Genomic DNA, 19,143 nt, shown 5'->3' on the forward strand with positions numbered 1-19,143 from the left:
TAGAGCAATCTCGATGAAAGGAAGATGAAACCAAACTTAATTAGTATGTGTATGAGGAAGCATCGAGCCGAGGCGATAACGCAATAAGGATATAATTACGAGCTCGGTGCGAGAGGGTAATTAGCGAGGGGGGAAATGCGATGAATGAGATGCTCTTTAAAGTTGGCTCGGGGGAAGACTGTCGCGATCAGGAGGGAGACACAACAACACAGGATAATGAACTTATTGAATATTTCAAATCCGTGTTACATAATGTGTTCTGGAATTGTTCACCAGTTTTTGTTTTGTTTAATTTTCAATGCACGAATATTGAAAATAATGTTACTGTTTATCTATTGTTAGCTTTTAAGCTGGCCCCTAAGACCCCTAACTCTTTGCCTATTATAATGAAACCGCACGTGCTACTTAGGTTAGGCCATTTTAACCGGTTATTGAATTACCACTCTATGGAGATTGCAATAAGGTTCAAAGTGTATAAATATAAAAATTATTTGCGATTTCTTGTGTGGCCCCTCTACGGTTACTGAGTGTCGGCAAGTCGAACGGTATAGAACCAGTCTAAAATGTGTCATCGAGATGCGTAACAAAGGCGCGTTAACGGGGAGCGCACTTACACTGTTTTTTGATCGTTGGACTAGCCCGTGCTCAGGTGCCAATCAAAATTATACGCCAACGATAGATAGTTAAAGGATTAGCCGTTCGGGGTCAGCTACAAAACGAACGAACTATACCTATAGCGTCATACGAATAGCATACCTTATTACGCTAATATCATAGCTATCATTAGGGCCCTTAATGCAAGATGTCCGGCGTATTTAAAATGTATAGCGCTAATTATAAGTACCATATGGGTAGGTATTAACTATTGCATTTAAATTTTAGCATAGCGTAACTAAGGATTATTGGTCTAGAATAGGATAGCTCTTGACATGGCAGTTATATATTACAAGCTTTTGCCCGCGACTTCGTCTGCGTGGAATCAGTAACAGCAGCTAGATTAAGTTTTGCGCCTGGATAAAGTGTAATAGCAATCATTCAATTTGAGCATAAGCTTAATTGTTTGACATTAATTATCAGGCAATTCATTAAATCTCTCAATTTCGGGGTTTTCACTCTCTTTAGGGATGATTTCCGACAAAAAACTATCGTATGTCCTTCCCCGAGACTCAGAAGATCTCTATGCCAAATTTCAACTAAATCGGTTCAGCGGTTTAAGCGTGAAGAGGTAACACACAGACAGGCAGACAGACAGACTTTCGCATTTATAATATTATATACCCTTTTGGACCCGGGTATGTCCTTAAACTGCGTCCGGACCCGGATATGTCCTTAAAATAAGTCCAAAAGAGAGGTATGGGCGCTGTGAATGACATCTCGCTTTGTGTGGTAGGGCACAGGACAGCGGCGGATGTCATTCCAGATCTAGAGCAGAGCCCAACTGGGGAAGTACCTCCACCTTACAGAAAACCGTAGCCAAATAACACTAGACCCTACTCATAGTGTTGTGTTCCTGCCGGTGAGTAAGGTTGCCAGAGCTCAACGAGGGAGTGGAGTGTTAGGGTCGGCAACGCGCGTGTAATATCTTCGGTGTTGCAGGCGTCCATAGGCTACGGTAACTGCTTACCATCAGGCGGGCCGTATGCTTGATTGCCACCGACGTGGTATAAAAAATAATAATATATAATTATATAGTATTGATTATGGCGTATATATATATATATATATGACGAAAGATGACAATAAAATCGTTACCATCCATCACCACTGCCATTGTCCTCTTTTTAGTTTTATCCCATTTTCAAACGGCTAGATTCCATTTTTTTTAAATCTGGCTACAATAACAACAAACATGAGGCATTTTTCAAGAAAATCACATCGTTAATTTAATTACAGAGATAATTACTAGGCCGCATAATTGTATGAAACTACCAATTTAATTGCAGTACAATTAATACGGCAATTTTCGTGTCATGTTTGATTGTGGCAGGACTCAAAATTGAATAACTTAACGTAATTCAAAGAATTTTACTTTATAAACGTAATTATGAAACTGTAGGTACGTATTTTCTAATTAAGTAATATGCGGCGCCTGAAAATTTCTTTTATTTTGTTTTTCCTTTAGAACTGTGGTTATTTTTGCCCACATGTCATAACCACAGAGTGGGTGCCCCATGAGTCAAACCGGGGATCCGGCAGATCTCGTCGGCGATGGCGGGATAACTTAGACTCCTTTTTGAGTGACTGGCCAGATATAGCGCAAAACCGGGAGGAGTGGAAGAAGAGGGGGAGGCCTTTGCCCAGCAGTGGGACACAGTGGGCTCGTAATAATAATAAATTTAGAACTGGCCGGAGGAAGCACAAAATCGGGAGTTACGGAGAACCAGGGGAGAGGCCTTTGCCCAGCAGTGGGACACTCAAATAGGCTAAGAAAAAAAAACTTTAAGTAAATGCTCCATGTTCTTTGCCGTAGCCCGTGATCCATTGTAGCGTTTCCGTTATTAAGGAAACATCGTATCTAAACGTTGGAATCTCCACTGTCGTTGCAACAGAAAAAAATATTTATTTTACTAGTTAGTTATTCGACTAAGTACTTACATGATATATTTATTTATTTAGGAGTTTGTTTAGTTATGAGCTGCGTATCTTCGAAAAATTTCGGAAACTTCTCTCCTTTCTTTCGAAAACAGAAATCGAAATTATCCATTTCCAAAATAAAAGTTGAGTCCTTTCATTAGTGTGAATATTTCGAGAACTTTACCAACTATTTGGAAACTTACCGCAACTTGGTATATCTGTGACAAATTTTCATTAATGGTATCAATCGATCTGATTTGTTTTTAGGATCTAATGTCTATATGGGACCCATTGCATTAAAGCAATACAAAAGTCAGAAATGATAGTCAATCTGACAGTCGTACCTCACTCGCGAAACGCTCCTAACAAAAAGATAAGTGAACGTGACGTCAAGGTCACTGAGAGCCCATCTTAAAGTATGGACAAAACAAGAAAATTGCGTTTTTGTCGGTGAAATATTGCGTTTATGTATATAGTTCCTGTATAATCTTTGTCTGTATAAAATGTAAGGAATATAATGGTATACTTACTTTTTGTATTGTTTCCATATAATTATTTTAATATCCACATTATTGTGATAAATTGCTCATTTGCTATCTATTTTAGTAGATTTTGTTATAAAATTCAACATGTGTCATCATCACTATACAAGATTTTGGGCCTTTCATTTCCTTAGGCGGCAGTTAAGGTGCACTGTGCATCGCTCTGTGATGTGATAAGGATAAGTGCATTGTCCTCACGCAAATCCTGTTTGTTCCCTGGTGCATTTGGGCGTACTGAGGCGAGATCATGGTTATCACCGTGGCTGCTTGACAGCATACTTAAGGTTCGAATTCAGACTGCACCAGCATTACTGCTGTAATAATGCGGCTCGATATTGCTGCCGCATATAACAAAATCTAGTAAAATAGATAGCAAATGAGCAATTTATCACAATAATGTGGATATTAAAATAATACAAAAATACAGGACCTAAAATTTCAAAAAATTGATTTTTTTAACTTTCAAAAAGAGAAGTAAGGGTACCATTCGATTCCTTACATTTTATTTGAAAAAAGATTGTACAGCAATATGTATACATAAACGCAATATTTCACCGACAAAATCGCAATTTTGCTTATTTTCCATACATTCAAGATGAGCTCTCAGTGACCTAGATGTCACGTTCACTTATCGTTTTGTTAGAAGCGTTTCGCGAGTGAAGTACGACTGTCAGACTTCGACTATCATATCTGACTTTTGTATTGCTTTTAACGCAATATATACATTTGATCCTAAAAACAAACCTGATCGATTGATACCATTAATGAAACTTTGTCATCTAGCCTATTGGCGTTTCGTGGAGTAATGATGTCGTTGGCAGCAGGATTGCAGTGCAACATTATTGCTGACTGCATTGCTACCACAAATGTCAAAAATCGATGTTGCTTCCTGGATTATTACATTTGCGGCAGAAAAGCCAGTCGGCAGCAATGTCGTGCCGCAATACCGCTAAAGTGTAAACAAGCCTTTAGTAGTTACAAGTCAACGTGGCTACGAACAATTATTTACAACGTGCACGAGCCATTGTGCACGGTACACCCGGCGACACGTGACGTGCACCACAATGCTTCCTTATCAAGTCACATCAAGGCACCGGATGAGCATTATCTTGACGTGTTGCTTACTGAATTAGCTGTGTGTAAGGGCTAATTCTACATTCGATATTAAAGATCGAAACGTAATACCCTTCGTCGATACTTAATTACCTATTTAGCGGTACAGACACCATAGACTGAGATAGATATATAGTAAATGTAAATAGTAGAACGATACGGACGATAATAAAGCGATGATCGAAAAGTCGAACATATTTTTTCTTCAAGTTTAGCTCAGCAATGGGCTTATAAACGTTAAAAAAAATAACACTGATTCCTCAAGAAAAACCTCTGTCCCGAGAAGATGGTGCCAGAAATTTAGCAGGAATTAATACACTGTGAATTGTATAAATATGTTATAATTAGAAGCTGCACTGTTATATATTGGTGCAAATTAGTTCGTCGATTGAACTCATTTTGCCAGTTTTGACTAGCATTAAAAACCTTTTCTAAAATGAGATAACGACATTTGTATATATATAACATTTCCGGCAGCAATGCAGTCGGCAGCAATGTCGGCAATATTGCAGCAGCAACTGGTGCAGTTTAATTAGAACGGTACCTTTCGCAAACATTTTCTGAAATGCTCAATATCGAAACAGTCTAGTCTGCTTGACATTGCGTTCGCCAGTTTCGTTGCGTCCTCTGTTAATGTTTGTCGTCTGTAAGTGTACTGAGTCCTCTGTTAATGTTTGTCGTCGAGATTGCTTAACACGAGTCAACTGTGTATCTTTAAGTGCAGGAGGTAAGAAACGTAATAGAGTAACAGCATTACAACCGTTCCTCTCTTCCATGGTTTCTGAAAAGCATGCCTCAAGTGCATGCAATAGTAGAACTTTATGGATTGGTACGTTACTTTTGCCTTAACAATATGGCGTTTGGATGCAAAGCGAATATTAAAACGCACTGCATCAGGCGTATTATGGAGACATTTCCGGCATACGCCATGTTGTTGCGTCTCTTACACGTTTCTTACAAACGCGCGGTATCCGAATGTGACCGAATGCTGTAAGTATCTTGTTATAACATTCTGTATGCGGTAAATGCGGTAAGCGCGACCATAATAACCTGTAAGGACTTGCATAAGTAAGTAACAATGCTTGATTTGCTTGATTTTTTTTTTTTTTTTTTTTTAATGAAATAGGAGGCAAACGAGCAGACGGATCACCTGATGGTAAGCGATTACCGCCGCCCATGGACACCCGCAACACCAGAGGGGTTATAAGTGCGTTGCCGGCCTTTAAGATGGGAATACGCTCTTCTCTTGAAGGTTTGAAGGTCATATCGGTCCGGAAATACCGCAGGCGACAGTTCATTCCACAGTTTAGCTGTGCGAGGCAGGAAGTTTCTAGAGAAACGCACAGTTGAGGACTGCCAACCATCTAAGTGGTGAGGATGGTAATGTTGTCGCGTAGGGCGATGGCGAAAAGAAGCTGCAGGGATTAATCCGAACAATTCCTCGGAGCACTCCCCGTTATACACGCGATAGAAAATGCAGAGCGAGGCCACATCTCTACGCAGCGCCAAGGAGTCAAGCCGTTCCGAAATACGCTGGCAGTCGACAATTCGAGTCGAGTTTATTAAAATCCGCTGGCTGGCTGTGTATGTGACAAGAATACAGAGCCGCGCATAACCATTGACGATAAATACAATTATTTAAAGCCGTTTCTCTGCTTCGTAATGTTAATCCTGTACCTTATGTACCGTCTCAAACTCAAGCCGAAAGCTATTTCAGACCGTCTACAACCGGAATAGTCACGGCCGGGCGACCGCGGCCCAAATTAAATATCTTTATTCCACTGTTTCCAGCCGTATCGTTATTGACAGAGATCGATGGCTCTAAAGTATCTTGTTGTCTTTTCATCTCGGGTCTCAGGTTCTGTGAAAATGAACGGGTCGAATTGCCAGAAGAAAGGTAAACGGCTGGCTGTATTACCATTGGTTTAGCCGCCAGTGAATTAAGTTTTCTGGAAACCAGTCTATAGTAAGGGCACCAATCATGAGATCTAAGAGAATAATTGAAGTATTGTTGATATTTTACTGATGACAGCTGAATGTCCAAAAATCAATGAAACGTCAAACTTAAGCAGCTCTATGGCTTTTGTTTATGTTAATATGTTTCCAGTGTTTAAAAGCTGATGATAAATACTTATTTTACAGGATTTATGGTACATAATTTACCACGTCCATCAGAATCAGAATTATTTTATTTGCCAGAATATTAAAAACAACATCATAGGAGTGTTTATGTTTATTATAGAGTGATTGCGAAATCTTATATAAACCGGGAGGCTTATTCTGGTTTGCCCTGGCTTGATTCCCATCATAGTCCGATTGGAATAAGACCTTCGAAAGCTTTGGGTAAGAAATTGGGCATGTTTGATTGAAGGGTGAGGCATGGGTTCGCAATTTGCTGCGTAATCGCGTTGTGGCTAAGGCACGGAAGGACTGTGGGCACACCGTGCGTTTAAACGTACGTACTTAAGTACTTATACTCTTGGTCTTGCTTAGAGTCCTGCAAGTCTTGTCTTGTCTTGCAAGTCACTTGCAGGACTCTAAGCAAGACCGTGAGTATGTTTGAGAGTTGTGTGTTGTGAGGAGTAGAGCTATATGTTAGAGTGAGAACTAAATATTGTATAACTTGAGCAGATAGCTCTCTAAAGTATTTTAAATTCATTATACGTGATATAATCCGTTAAATAGTTTTATTGCATGAATAACTATCGCGGTAACTGAAAACAATATTAGATATTAGATAGCTCTCTCTTTTGCTTGATAGAAAATACAAACACCTTCTTTGTAATTCGATTAGGTACTTTTATTTTACCGTCGCGAACGCTGCTTGCACTGTTAGTGTTTGAGAAAGGAGATCCAAAAAAATTACGCTCGATCTCGATCGGTATGATTTTAAAATTATGTATTTTTTACTTATTGTATCAAAACATTAAACGGTCAGTACCTCAGTGTGCACACCGGCTTATATAACATTTCACGCTCGATCTCACATCACATTGATGCGCATTACGTTTCCGTAAGTAATTTTACACTTGATATAATATGTAGAACCCTATTCAATCCGATACAGTTTCATCGTGACGCAGCTTTCCAGCGAGAAATTTTAATATTCTTGATTGTTTTTGTTGTTATTATATTGAGAGCTTTCGGTACATTTGTAAAAATAACAGACGATGTGCTTGGGTAAATAGTGAAAACGACGCAATAAAATATGGGTAAATAACTATATAATTATGTAATTAATATAATTATGTAAGGTCAAAACGGGGAGGTGGGATAAGTGTGGGCCGGCCTTCACATTGGTGCCTGTTTACATATACAGGTTGGCAAAAAAATAATTGCATTCCCGTTACCAGGGAGGTTTTGGGATTATACTGAGCAATTTTTGGGATACCGCCGTTTAGCCAAAATATTTTCCGCCAAATTTCACTTCCCAACAAACTTATGGCATCAGTTTCATTTCCCAAATAAAATTTTAGCAAGTTTTTTACTTCGCAACCATTTCATTTCCCAACCCCATACTTGCGAAATGAAAATGACGTACTAGGTTGGGTTAGGTTAGGTTGGATTATGAAAATTTGCGAAATGAAATTTTGCCAAATGATAATTTGCGTAAAATAGTTTGGGGAGACACTTTGGGAAACGATTTTTGGCAATACATTAGTAAACCGCAATTTTTACTATGAGACCAACCACGAAATCGCGAAAAAAAATGGCATACTTTCCGCACTAGCATCGAAATGTACCTACTATTTCTGCTCGTTAAAAGCAGCATGTTGACGCTTTCCGCACGGAGAACAGAAAATGTATTGATGTGTGATATGATGCTTTTCAATCTTGTACCTTACTTAAGCCACTCAGCAAACTTCGCAGCCTAAACAGTAAACCCGGTACTAGACTGTATTATTGTATAAAAATACTATTACTATGTTCAATAAAAACTGTGGCCGAAGACCGTCTGGACGCCCTAGGACCGCTGGAGAGACGAAACTAGTGCAGAAAGACCTTAGCGCACTCGGTGCCGTCGACTGGACAGAAACGGCTTTGGACAGAGTAGCATGGCGGTCTTTGGTGTCGGAGGCCAAGATCCACTTCGGGTCGTTGCGCCACAGCAGTAAGTTAAGTAAGTATGTTCAATAAAAATCTTTGAATTTCCTGGCAAGGGCAAGTGGTAGTAGTGGTACCTGGCGCAGCTGCCCGCCGCTGTAACCTCCAGATAATCCCATTTTAATTAAACGCGCCTCGGATTTACCGGCGAGATTAATCAAGAGGCTCCTCAGAAGCCTCCCCTCTAGTGATGGGCTGTGGGAAATATTCCCAACCGGAATTTCTGGAAAATTCCACGGAATATTGCTGATCATAAAAATATATTGGGTAAATTTGGGGGCTGTTCCCTGAAATTGAATATATTTTTATATTTCATTAAAAAAGTAAATCATATGCATTTAAAGGTGACTGCTATAGTTATTGGCCACTCCTAACAAAACAGAAAGAAACAAGCCAATTGAAGCCTTATTGTTGTTGTTTCTTTTAAGAAACTATGTTACTTAAGAAGAATTAAATATTTTTGTCCATTCTTTCGATAAAAAAAATCGGGTGATTTTTTTTTCACATTTAAATGTCGGTTCGATTCCCAGACGAAGAAAGGAATTTTTAGAAAATCTTTGAATTCAGTATTGCTAACTTTTAAAAATAACAAAGTCTTCTTTTAGCAAAATATCCTATCTACGATATTTAAGGTACTTTCCCTTTATGTCCCACAGTTTTGGGACGCCCTGTATATTAGCAGTCAACCTGTCATGACCTTATCAAAGTATTTTTTTTTAGGATATATGAGTATAATAGACCCTGAAATTTGTTCTTGTAACTAACATTTACAATACAACAAAGAAGTAAAGAAGTTAGTTAGAAGTACAAACTGAAGTTTTATATATTTATATCTATGTAGCTATAGTTTAGTTATGACTTATTAACTTTAAACTATGCTTACAGCATAATTAAAGAAAACTGAATTCTTATTTTACTTTGTTTGATTATTTTAATATCCAGTGCAATTAAAATAATCGTGCCGTTAGGGAACTATTCAGGGAACAGAAATATTCTAAGGAATTAAATCACAGCACATGACTACTCTCGCGTCCTTGAATCAAATTACATCACAATAAAGACTCATCTCGAACTTGCCCGGAATCCCCATTCAACGTTTCAAAGAAATAGTCGACATACCCCTCCGCTGATTACACTATTCCAATTCGAACGTAAACTGATATCAGAATGACATCTAAGAACTGATTTCAATCAGCATTCGCTTTTACTTGTTCGTACATACATTGGCGCGGGCGAGACGCACGATAACTAAATAATATGATTCAAATTTCTGTCTAATGTTAGTGTTTTTTTATACTACGTCGGTGGCAAACAGGCATACGGCCCGCCTGATGTTAAGCAGTCTCCGTAGCCTATGTACGCCTGCAACTCCAGAGGAGTTACATGCGCGTTGCCGATCCTAACACTCCGCACCCTCGTTGAGCTCTGGCAACCTTACTCACCGGCAGGAACACAACAGTAGGGTCTAGTGTTACTTGGCTGAGGTTTTCTGTAAGGTGGAGGTGCTTCCGCAGTTGGGCTCTGCTCTAGATCTGGAATTACATCCGCTGTCCTGTGCCCTACCACACAAAGCGAGATGTCATTCACAGTGCCCATACCTCTCTTTCGGACGTAGTTTAAGTTTAATGGATGTCATAAGGGTCAAAAACTCGGGTCCAAAAACGGGTGTACTCGTTCGAATTGGCCTGTCTTTTCATCTATAATAAAGTCCGAGGTATACTATTTGGTCTCAAATTGAAGATATTTGGACACGGATTTTACCTGTTGGATGAAGCGAAGGAATTCCGCTGTTCACTATACATCTCCCTATGACTTTTCATTTTTAAACGGAGTAGCTGTCACGTAAAATGTTTGCAGTTTTTTTTTTAAGTTTAGCACATTTATTTAGAAATGTACATTTAAGAAATAAAAATACTATAAAAAAACCGGCTAAGTGCGAGTCAGACTCGCGCACGAAGGGTTCCGTACCATTACGCATAAAAACGGCAAAAAAAAATCACGTTTGCTGTATGGGAGCCCCACTTAAATATTTATTTTATTCTGTTTTTAGTATTTGTTGTTATAGCGGCAACAGAAATACATCATCTGTGAAAATTTCAACTCTCTAGCTATCACGGTTCATGAGATACAACCTGCTAGACGGACAGACAGACAGACAGACAGACAGCGGAATCTTAGTAATAGAGACCCGTTTTTAGGATTCCGTACCCAAAGGGTAAAAACGGGACCCTATTACTAACACTCCGCTGTCCGTCTGTCTGTCTGTCACCAGGCTTACCTTGATACCTACCTTGAACCTTGATAGCTAGACAGTTGAAATTTTCACAGATGCTGTATTTCTGTTGCCGCTATAACAACAAATATGTACTAAAAAGTACGGAACCCTCGGTGCGCGAGTCCGACTCGCACTTGGCCGGTTTTTTAATAAAGCCTAACCAACGACTTCACTAACTCGCTTCATAATAACTTTGCAAGTACGATCACAGCGTCTATTAATTAGTGTTTAATCCTTAATTAAATCCTATTAGTTAAATCCTTTTATTTTGGTATATATTCATCTTTACAGTGCGGGACCTATTCTTGAAGACGTAATTAATACCTAAGTCTTAGGCTGATTTTTAGTGCTGATATCTAAAGGTGTTTGTATTCACTACTCCCAGATGAAAGATAGCTTACAATGTTCATTCCCTTAATGCTCCTGGCAATTTAATCAAGGCCTAATGTGTGAGACGCTGTTTCCTTGTCTTTGATCTTAGATTAGTAGTAGTAGTAGTAAATCACTTAATTGTACAAAACAAAAATTGTTAACATGAAATTCATATAAATTTAGGTACAAAGGCGAGCATTAGTCATGGTGTCTTGACATGAACTTTTATAAAATGTCATTGATTCTATGTAATGGCGTGGTTCGATGTGTTGATTTGGTTTAATTACTCTTTTACTTCCGTCTCCGTCTGTCCGTCGTTCCGTCTGGACGCCCTAGGTACCGCTGGAGAGACGAAGTGCAGAAAGACCTCAGCGAACTCGGCGCCGTCGACTGGACAGAAACAGCTTTGGACAGAGTAGCATGGCGGTCTTTGGTGTCGGAGGCCAAGATCCACTTCGGGTCGTCGCGCCACAGCAGTAAGTAAGTAAGTACTCTGTTACTTATTTTCGGTACTAAGAAGTGTCCGTTGGAATCTAATATAGTATGAGATGGCAAGAAATATGATTATATTTTTCGTATATACAGTGTGGAAAAAAAATAGTCTCTGGAGGGAAAGTGCCTTAAAACATTAAGTTAGCACATTTTACTTAAAAGAAACATTCTTTTATTATTAAAAAGAAACACACCAAAGAACAACGCCCGGGAATCGAAGAATCGAACCGACTAAAAATTTCAAAAAATAAACTCGCTATTTTATTGCACTATTCGATACAGTTAATGTTAATGATAACCCTTCCTTAAGAAACATTAGGACTAACACTCGTGTGTCGTACAAAATATCCATAAAATCGAATATTTAGTACTCAAGAATATTTTTAGACAAGCGAAATTGAAAAAAATAAATGAAAAATGTTTGAATGCATTGTTTCTTTTTAAGAATGAAAGAATGTTTACTTTAAGTATAAGATAACTTAAGGTTTTAAGGCACATTGCCTCTAGGGCCCATAATTTTTTCCCACCTTGTATAGCATCCTTATCAAATCGTAGGCCAAATTCGGCATGATCCTTTGGTGGAAATTTCGAGCTAACGTAGTACTCTCTTATTGACTTCAGAGTATTGCTAAATTTAATTTCAAAATCCATTTATCAAAATCATAACAAGTAAACATAATTATTATACAACGAATATATTGAAATTCAGAATAAAGAAGACTAAGCTGAAAACAATATAAAACAATATTATTTATTTAGGCGTATATAAAAAGGAAAAATATAGGCTGATGGTTAAAGAATTATTCCGAAATTCATATAGATTTATTTTTAATATTTTTATGGATTCATGTACGAGTTTTATGTAAAGTATGTATGTGTGTGTGTAAAGTATGTGTGTGGCTAGGTATAGGTATAATAGGCGATAAGGTAAAAGCTGAATTGTGAAAAATCGAAAATTCCACGATAATTCTGGGCTCTAGCTTTTATAAAAGCTTACAATAAAGCTCATTATCAGTCCGCCGGACGATATCAGCCTGTCAGTTAGAACCAAAAGCTGACAGTTCCGAACAACTGACAGGCTGCTATCGTCCGGCGGACTGGTAATCAGTGGGCCCCTTAGCAATTTCCGAAATTCGTCTTTGTGACATCTTAGAAACGTTGGGCTGTAAGAGGGCTGTAAAGTCACCGGGAATAATCCACAGAATGACTGAGAGAAAGTTGCGGCATGCTGCTCGCTTACTAACGAGCGGGGCTTTGTTCTTATTGCTTTCATAAGCGCAAGCGAGTTGAGTTTCAATGAACCAGTATAGCATGACCTAGGTGGAGGTAGGAGCTTTGAACGCCAAGTGCAAAGTCAAGGCCAGACACACAGGTTGCGTGTGCGTAGACTTGCACGTGCATGTCATTGCATTGTAGTCGTGCGCGCACACGTCACGCAAGCGGTGAGCAGTTTGTGTCTCATAACCATCTGTATAATAGGTACAAAGTGCACGTGCACGGGCCTTAATAGTACCTTATACAATTAAATTGGCTTTAATTAATTAATTTAATTGTAATTGGCTTTCTTTGTATTTTTACCTAAATAAGCATAATGTTTTTGTAGCCCAATGGTACTCCTTAAATAATAAAATAAATAAATAAACAATAACTGTTATAAAGTATGTATTCTAGCCATAAACGCAGCTTGGCGTAGATGGTTAGCACTTGCGACAACCTAGTTACAGTTAAGATAGCATTCCGCAAGACGCTGCCGCGGCCCGGCAGCCGCGACCGACCGCCGCCGCCGAACGTGGCTGCTGGGCAGCGCCGCCGTAAGCATTCCGATAGGCGCGACCGGGCGGCGACTGCCGAGCAGCGACTGCCGGCTCGCGGCAGCCTCTTGCCGACGCTTACCTTTATATTTGTTTATTTTACACTATTTTACGCGCCTTGGTATTCTTTTGTTTCCATCAAGTATGGTTTTATAGTAGCTTGTACAGTCACCTGCAATAATAGTTTACTTTTCGAAGGCCGCAAAAATGTGTGACACGCTCTTATGGCTCTACAAATAAGATCGTGTCGATTTGCGGCCTTCGTTGTACAACATATTATTGCAAGTGACTGTACCAAAGATGATCTGTGTAACATTTTTGGATATGCCATAGGTTAGGGCAATCAAAAAGTTTAACAACAATGCGTAACTCTAACTAGCCAATGCTTTTATAATACGGTATGCGCACTATCCCCGACCGTTTTCGAGCTGAAGAAAGGCCAGCTCGCACCTGCTGCGTGTGCGTAGCGTGGACAAATGTTTGGAGCAGCGCAGTGACATCACGCAAGCTGTGTGCCATCTCTCATAAGGATCTATATATTACAACGCGCACGTGCACTACGCAGACGCACAATCAGCGTGCACAGGCCTAAAAAGTGAGTGACCTTGCCACTAGCTCAGACACAATCAGGCCAGCCTACAAATCCTCGAAGATCGCTCTCAAATTACTCGAGCAATCAATGTTCGCGCTTGCCAGGCGATTGGAATAGCAGCCCAGGAACTTGCAACTAGAAATATTCCAAGTTTTCATCAAATATTCCCTTTATTCGCTACTTTTGCGGTAACTTTACCATTATACTCTGGAAAATATAATTATACGCACACGTTACCAAATTAGTATCTAACTTGATTTCTTCATAAAATTAATTACAATCATATATTGCAAGTACAGTCGAAGGCAAAAATATCGATCCAAACAAAATGGCTCAAAAATATGTGTACACGACTTTATTGTCTAACGTGTAAAAGCGTACACATATTTTTGAAACTGGGAATGTATATATATTTATGCCCTTGACTGTACTTTATATTTTAAATATAATTAAAATGTTATATGGTCATAGTAGTTTTCTAGTACCAATTTAGAATATAATAGACTTTCCTATACCGATTTCAGAAAACTAAAAAGAAATAATCCCAAAGTCAGCAAACTTACGGCGTACAGTCTCCACTGTATTAGGTGGCCGTAAAAGTAAATATTTAAAGTGTCGCTGCAGGCGGTGGTAATAAGGATTTACGGTGCTGAACGTATCGCCCGCTGCCGACTGTACCTACGAGTATTAGATCTGCTTGTCGTAAAGTCGGAAACGATACACAGGTTTCGATCGGTCGATTTATATCGTTACTAGCTTCTGTCTGCGAATTCATGTGCCTAGAAATTAGTATTTCTATAATCATAACATAGGTAAATACTCGACAGAATATACTGAATTCGGTAGTTGACTATATTTTTTAATGGTATCAGTCGATCAGGTTTGTTTTGAGGATCAAATGTCTGTATGGGACCCATTGTCTTAAAGCAATACAAAAGTCACAAATGATGGTCAGTATGGCACCCGCACTTTACTGACGAAACGCTCTAACAAAATGGTAACACACCGTGACGTCACTGTGTCACTTTGCTTAGAAGCCGTGTGACACGGCCCGTGTCGATTTATGGAAAACAAGGAAATTGCGATTTTGTCGGTGAAATGTTGCGTTTATGTATATTGTTGCTATTTGCTATACAATATTTTTTTAAATAAAATGTAAAGAATCGAATTGTACCATTATTTTTTTCCTATTTGAATTTTATTTTATTTTAATATCCACCACCACCAGCTTGGGATCCTGTAGTCCATCTGATAAAGGAGCAAGCGAGACATAGACTGTGAGACCTTAGTGTTGGATGATGCTGGACATTCTGATGTTTTGAAAAGATGTGTCCCGCCGAGTTTGTTGCCGGTCCCATATTGGGATACCCTCCTACAATTTAGGAGGGAATTAAATCTTCTCGGGTCCGTGGTGTAGGGTTGGAGCCGGCATAGTTTTTATCGCGTATATATATATATATCTTTACTTGAAAATAATTGTAGTGTATAACTAGCCTTATGAACCGATTTTGCATGTACAACCAGCCTTAAAGTTTGTAGTCTATGATTGTTCATTATTTTAGTATGTGGGTATTTTTGCACTTTGTAATTTTTCCTCAGTCACCCGTTGACCACGAACGCTGTAAAGAGTTCGAAACGTCGGGATGTATTATAAATTCAATATACGCGATATAATCCGTTTTCATAGTTTTATTTCATGAGTAACTATCGCGGTAACCGAAGACAATATTAGCTTTTATTTATTTAATATGTCTGTGTCTCATGGAAGTTTTGTTATTAAGACAGCTTTTATGTTTGACACGGCCTCGAAAAGGTTAAAATAAATATCTATTCATACGAATATTATCAAGTATTACCGTAGAAATCCTCTTAGACCTTATTTGAGCACTAACTAATGATTACATTTCTAAGGCCTTTCAGGTATCTTTAGAAATCTTCTCTAGTACATACTCAGACATTCTGTAATAATTGGGACTAGCCATAATAGGCACTCTATTATTCGTCGGGCAAAGTAACCTTCGTATCTTAGAAGGCAAGGGCTTATGTATTAATGTCAGAATGAAATGAGTAGTTTCTCTCCGGAATTTGATGCAATTAACATGATCATAGATCACAAAATTAAAATATGTACCATCTTAGATGTTGCACACATTGAGATAATAAGATAAGGCAATGCTACATACTCGTAATAATTCTAATTAACTCAGAATTTTTGAAAAAAAAAAACCGTAATAAACGGACAGACATAAATAATTCATCACATGACTGTCTTAATTATTTGAAAATAGATACGCTACTTTTTACTACTTTAAGCTATAGTAACGTGGTTGCCCGGTCGCTACTTAGCCATCCGAGGTCCCGCGGGGCTCGCCGCGCCCGAATCAGGTTAAGTTGAGTGATTTAGAAGAAAACCCAGTTACGGTTAGTGACGTACTCATATGGCCATGAAAGGTACAGCTACGCCCAATACTTCTCTATAATTTGGGAATATTTCGTTCTTTTCTAAGGCGCATCCTTCGTATAGTTCGTTCGCGTTCAGAATGTAGTAAAATCATCATTGTCCGGCGGCCTATCGATACTCGCAACCAATTAAACGATCCTAATTAGAACGTATGCCTTTGCCTTCAGCTGGTCACTGTGAACTTGACTTTCTAATTAGGAACTATTTGATTGGCTACAGGCGTGGCTAGGCCGGCGGATAGTATTAATTTTACTGCATTCATAACGCGAACGAACTATACAGGGTGTCCCACGGCTATGCAACATGGAGGGAAAGTACCCTGAATATTGTAGAACATTTTACTGAAAGAAGACATTATTTTAATTTAAAAAACAATTTAAACTGCATTCATAGATTTTTAAATAATTACATGGGTGAACCGGGAATCGAACCCGCTACACGAGAAAAAAAATTATCTGTAGCTTTATCATACCGATCGAAAAGCTTCATCATAAGGATTATTTTTTGCTAAATAACATAGTGTCAGAAATAAAAGGAAGACCATGAATTTTAACATTTTAATTCAAAATTAATCAATTTAATTTATCAAATGCTCAAAATTAGTCCCATTCTGTTGAATACAAAGTCGCACTTTTTGATTTATTCACATCAATGGTAAAAGCATTCGCCCACTCAAAAAAAACAAACAATGAAATTATACCGCGGTATACATAGAGATGCTGTTACTTTTTTGTTTTATGATTTACCGGAGACCAGTGACTTCCTTTTTCACCAAAAATAAAACAGAAAAATTGGCATCTTTCTTTATCAAAGTGTGATTCTTCCAGCCGCTTTTGTAACCAATGACCTCAATCATATCACAACATATACTAAAAGCACCACTGGCCTTTTTTTTTTTCTTTTCAAACTTGGCACCTTTCGGAACACCAGTCCGATCGTTGTTAACCAACTGAGCTACGGAAGTTTACGAGAAGCGTGCGAATCTTTCCATTCCTTCCCTTATGTCTGAACGCCTTTTTAGTATCACTCGGAGACATATATCTGCTTGATAAAAATTAGTGCACTGACCTGTTCTCTTCTCAGGATCCCGGAACAACACGTCATCAAGCGGCGCGGGTGCGCTGCGGCCCTTGCCGTTCACCGCGACGGCTTCGAGACGGAACCTCACGTCCCACTCCAGACCCCGCACCGTCCATGAGGGCTCGTCTGATGACAGGTTCACTCTGCGAATGAACACATAAATAGTTAAGTGTTTGTTTGTGTTCAGTTGGACATCATTGGGTTTAGTGTGGCGAGGAACATATCAAGAGATTTGGTCACGGTTATAAAAGTTGGGCATTGTTGAGAATAACATAGAATATAGACGACAACATGACATAATAACATAGAATATAGAAACCTAGTTCCATTACGCCGACGTGTTAAAAAGTGGACCTAAAATACGGCTAACTCCACCTCGTTTGATATAATCAAGTACGCACAGCATTACTCCAATATCATAGTTTGGATGTGACTGTGGTAGTCAAAAACCTTCTAGCCCTTACTTATTATTCTGACTGGTTTTTAGGCTAACCTGAGATGATCAAAAACGTGCCCTCAAACATAATTGTTACGATAAAGAATACTTTACGAGCAGATTCCTGTTTAAGTATCACCCGAAAGCCGTTATGTACCAGTAATCTACGAGTCCACTCGCACTCCGGTATTTCGTAATTAAATTTCTATACAAAACGGGGTGATAAACGCCGCCTTTTATTTATCCCCGCGCGCAGCCGCGGCAAATCCATCTTGTTACTTTTCGCCCCTCGGCTCGTCACTACGGGCCTTTCTGTTCACAAAATACCTTGTACACGACTAAAAACCTTTCGCAGAACCTTCTGCAGAGTCTGACGACTATTTTAAGCTGTGATCATGGATCTGATTTAATGGTTCACCCTGCCGATGTTTACAAAAGGCATTGTGAACAACAGCCGTGTATAATATTGGGACGACAGTTAAAAACCCGCACCTGTGCGGGATAATCGCGCTGTCGACAAAACACCGCTAAATATTCAAATAAGCACTCACGTCGTCAGGTCAAATGAGACAACTTTAGGGAAGGGTTTTGTTTTAGAAAAATAATTAAAATGTGTCGTCGCTCAGGTTACATTTAACACAATGAAACCGTGCTTTGATCCGTTATTTTAATTGAAATCATGAGTTTTGTGAAGTGACGGCAATTTTAATTTCAAGGCAGGAGAATTTAGTCTCTTAAAACTCGAGCGATTTTTGCGTTTTTGAAATCAGAACCTTTACTTTCTATGAGTTTGAAACTTGATTAAAATTTTGTAAGTAGAATCAAATCAGGAATATTACGAGTAGCTTAAGTAAAATTTAATTTAATCTTCGCCAGAGTATAATGTAAAAGATCGCACAGTTGTTTGCAAAAATGTACCCACATTTACTTAGATTTTTGCTAGTGTAAAATACAGTAAGTTTTTCATACACCGTATTACAGAATATAGTATGTGAATACTCATTTCACCGCGACTCGCACACCTGACACCCGTTCAAATAAAGTGCTCCCCATATCCCGCAAAGTTCTCGATCAAAAGTTGGCATTATTATGCAACTTGCCTGCGGTGTTGCCCGGGGGAACAAATTCTGCAGCGAATAACTGATTTGGCCCTTATCAAGTAAACAATATAAGTCGTTGGCACGTGTATGATATTAAGTCATTCGTTATTATTCACAACGACGGGACTTAATCGCGTAAAATAAGTTTTAAATTTACCTCCGACGTCTCGAGGACGGCGTTGAGAAGACAG

At 38.9% G+C, this 19,143-nt stretch overlaps 1 protein-coding gene across 1 annotated transcript in view; it reads right to left on the reverse strand.

Moving 5' to 3' along the window:
* Positions 1-19,143, reverse strand: part of LOC134740809 (nephrin) — a 675,842-nt gene that overhangs the window by 83,969 nt on the left and 572,730 nt on the right. The window contains exon 14 of the mRNA XM_063673431.1: positions 17,405-17,559. Coding sequence (XP_063529501.1) covers positions 17,405-17,559 — 155 coding nt within the window. The remainder of the gene's footprint in view (positions 1-17,404; positions 17,560-19,143) is intronic.

This window comes from Cydia strobilella, chromosome 4 (genome assembly GCF_947568885.1).
Source record: "Cydia strobilella chromosome 4, ilCydStro3.1, whole genome shotgun sequence".
Taxonomy (NCBI): domain Eukaryota; kingdom Metazoa; phylum Arthropoda; class Insecta; order Lepidoptera; family Tortricidae; genus Cydia; species Cydia strobilella.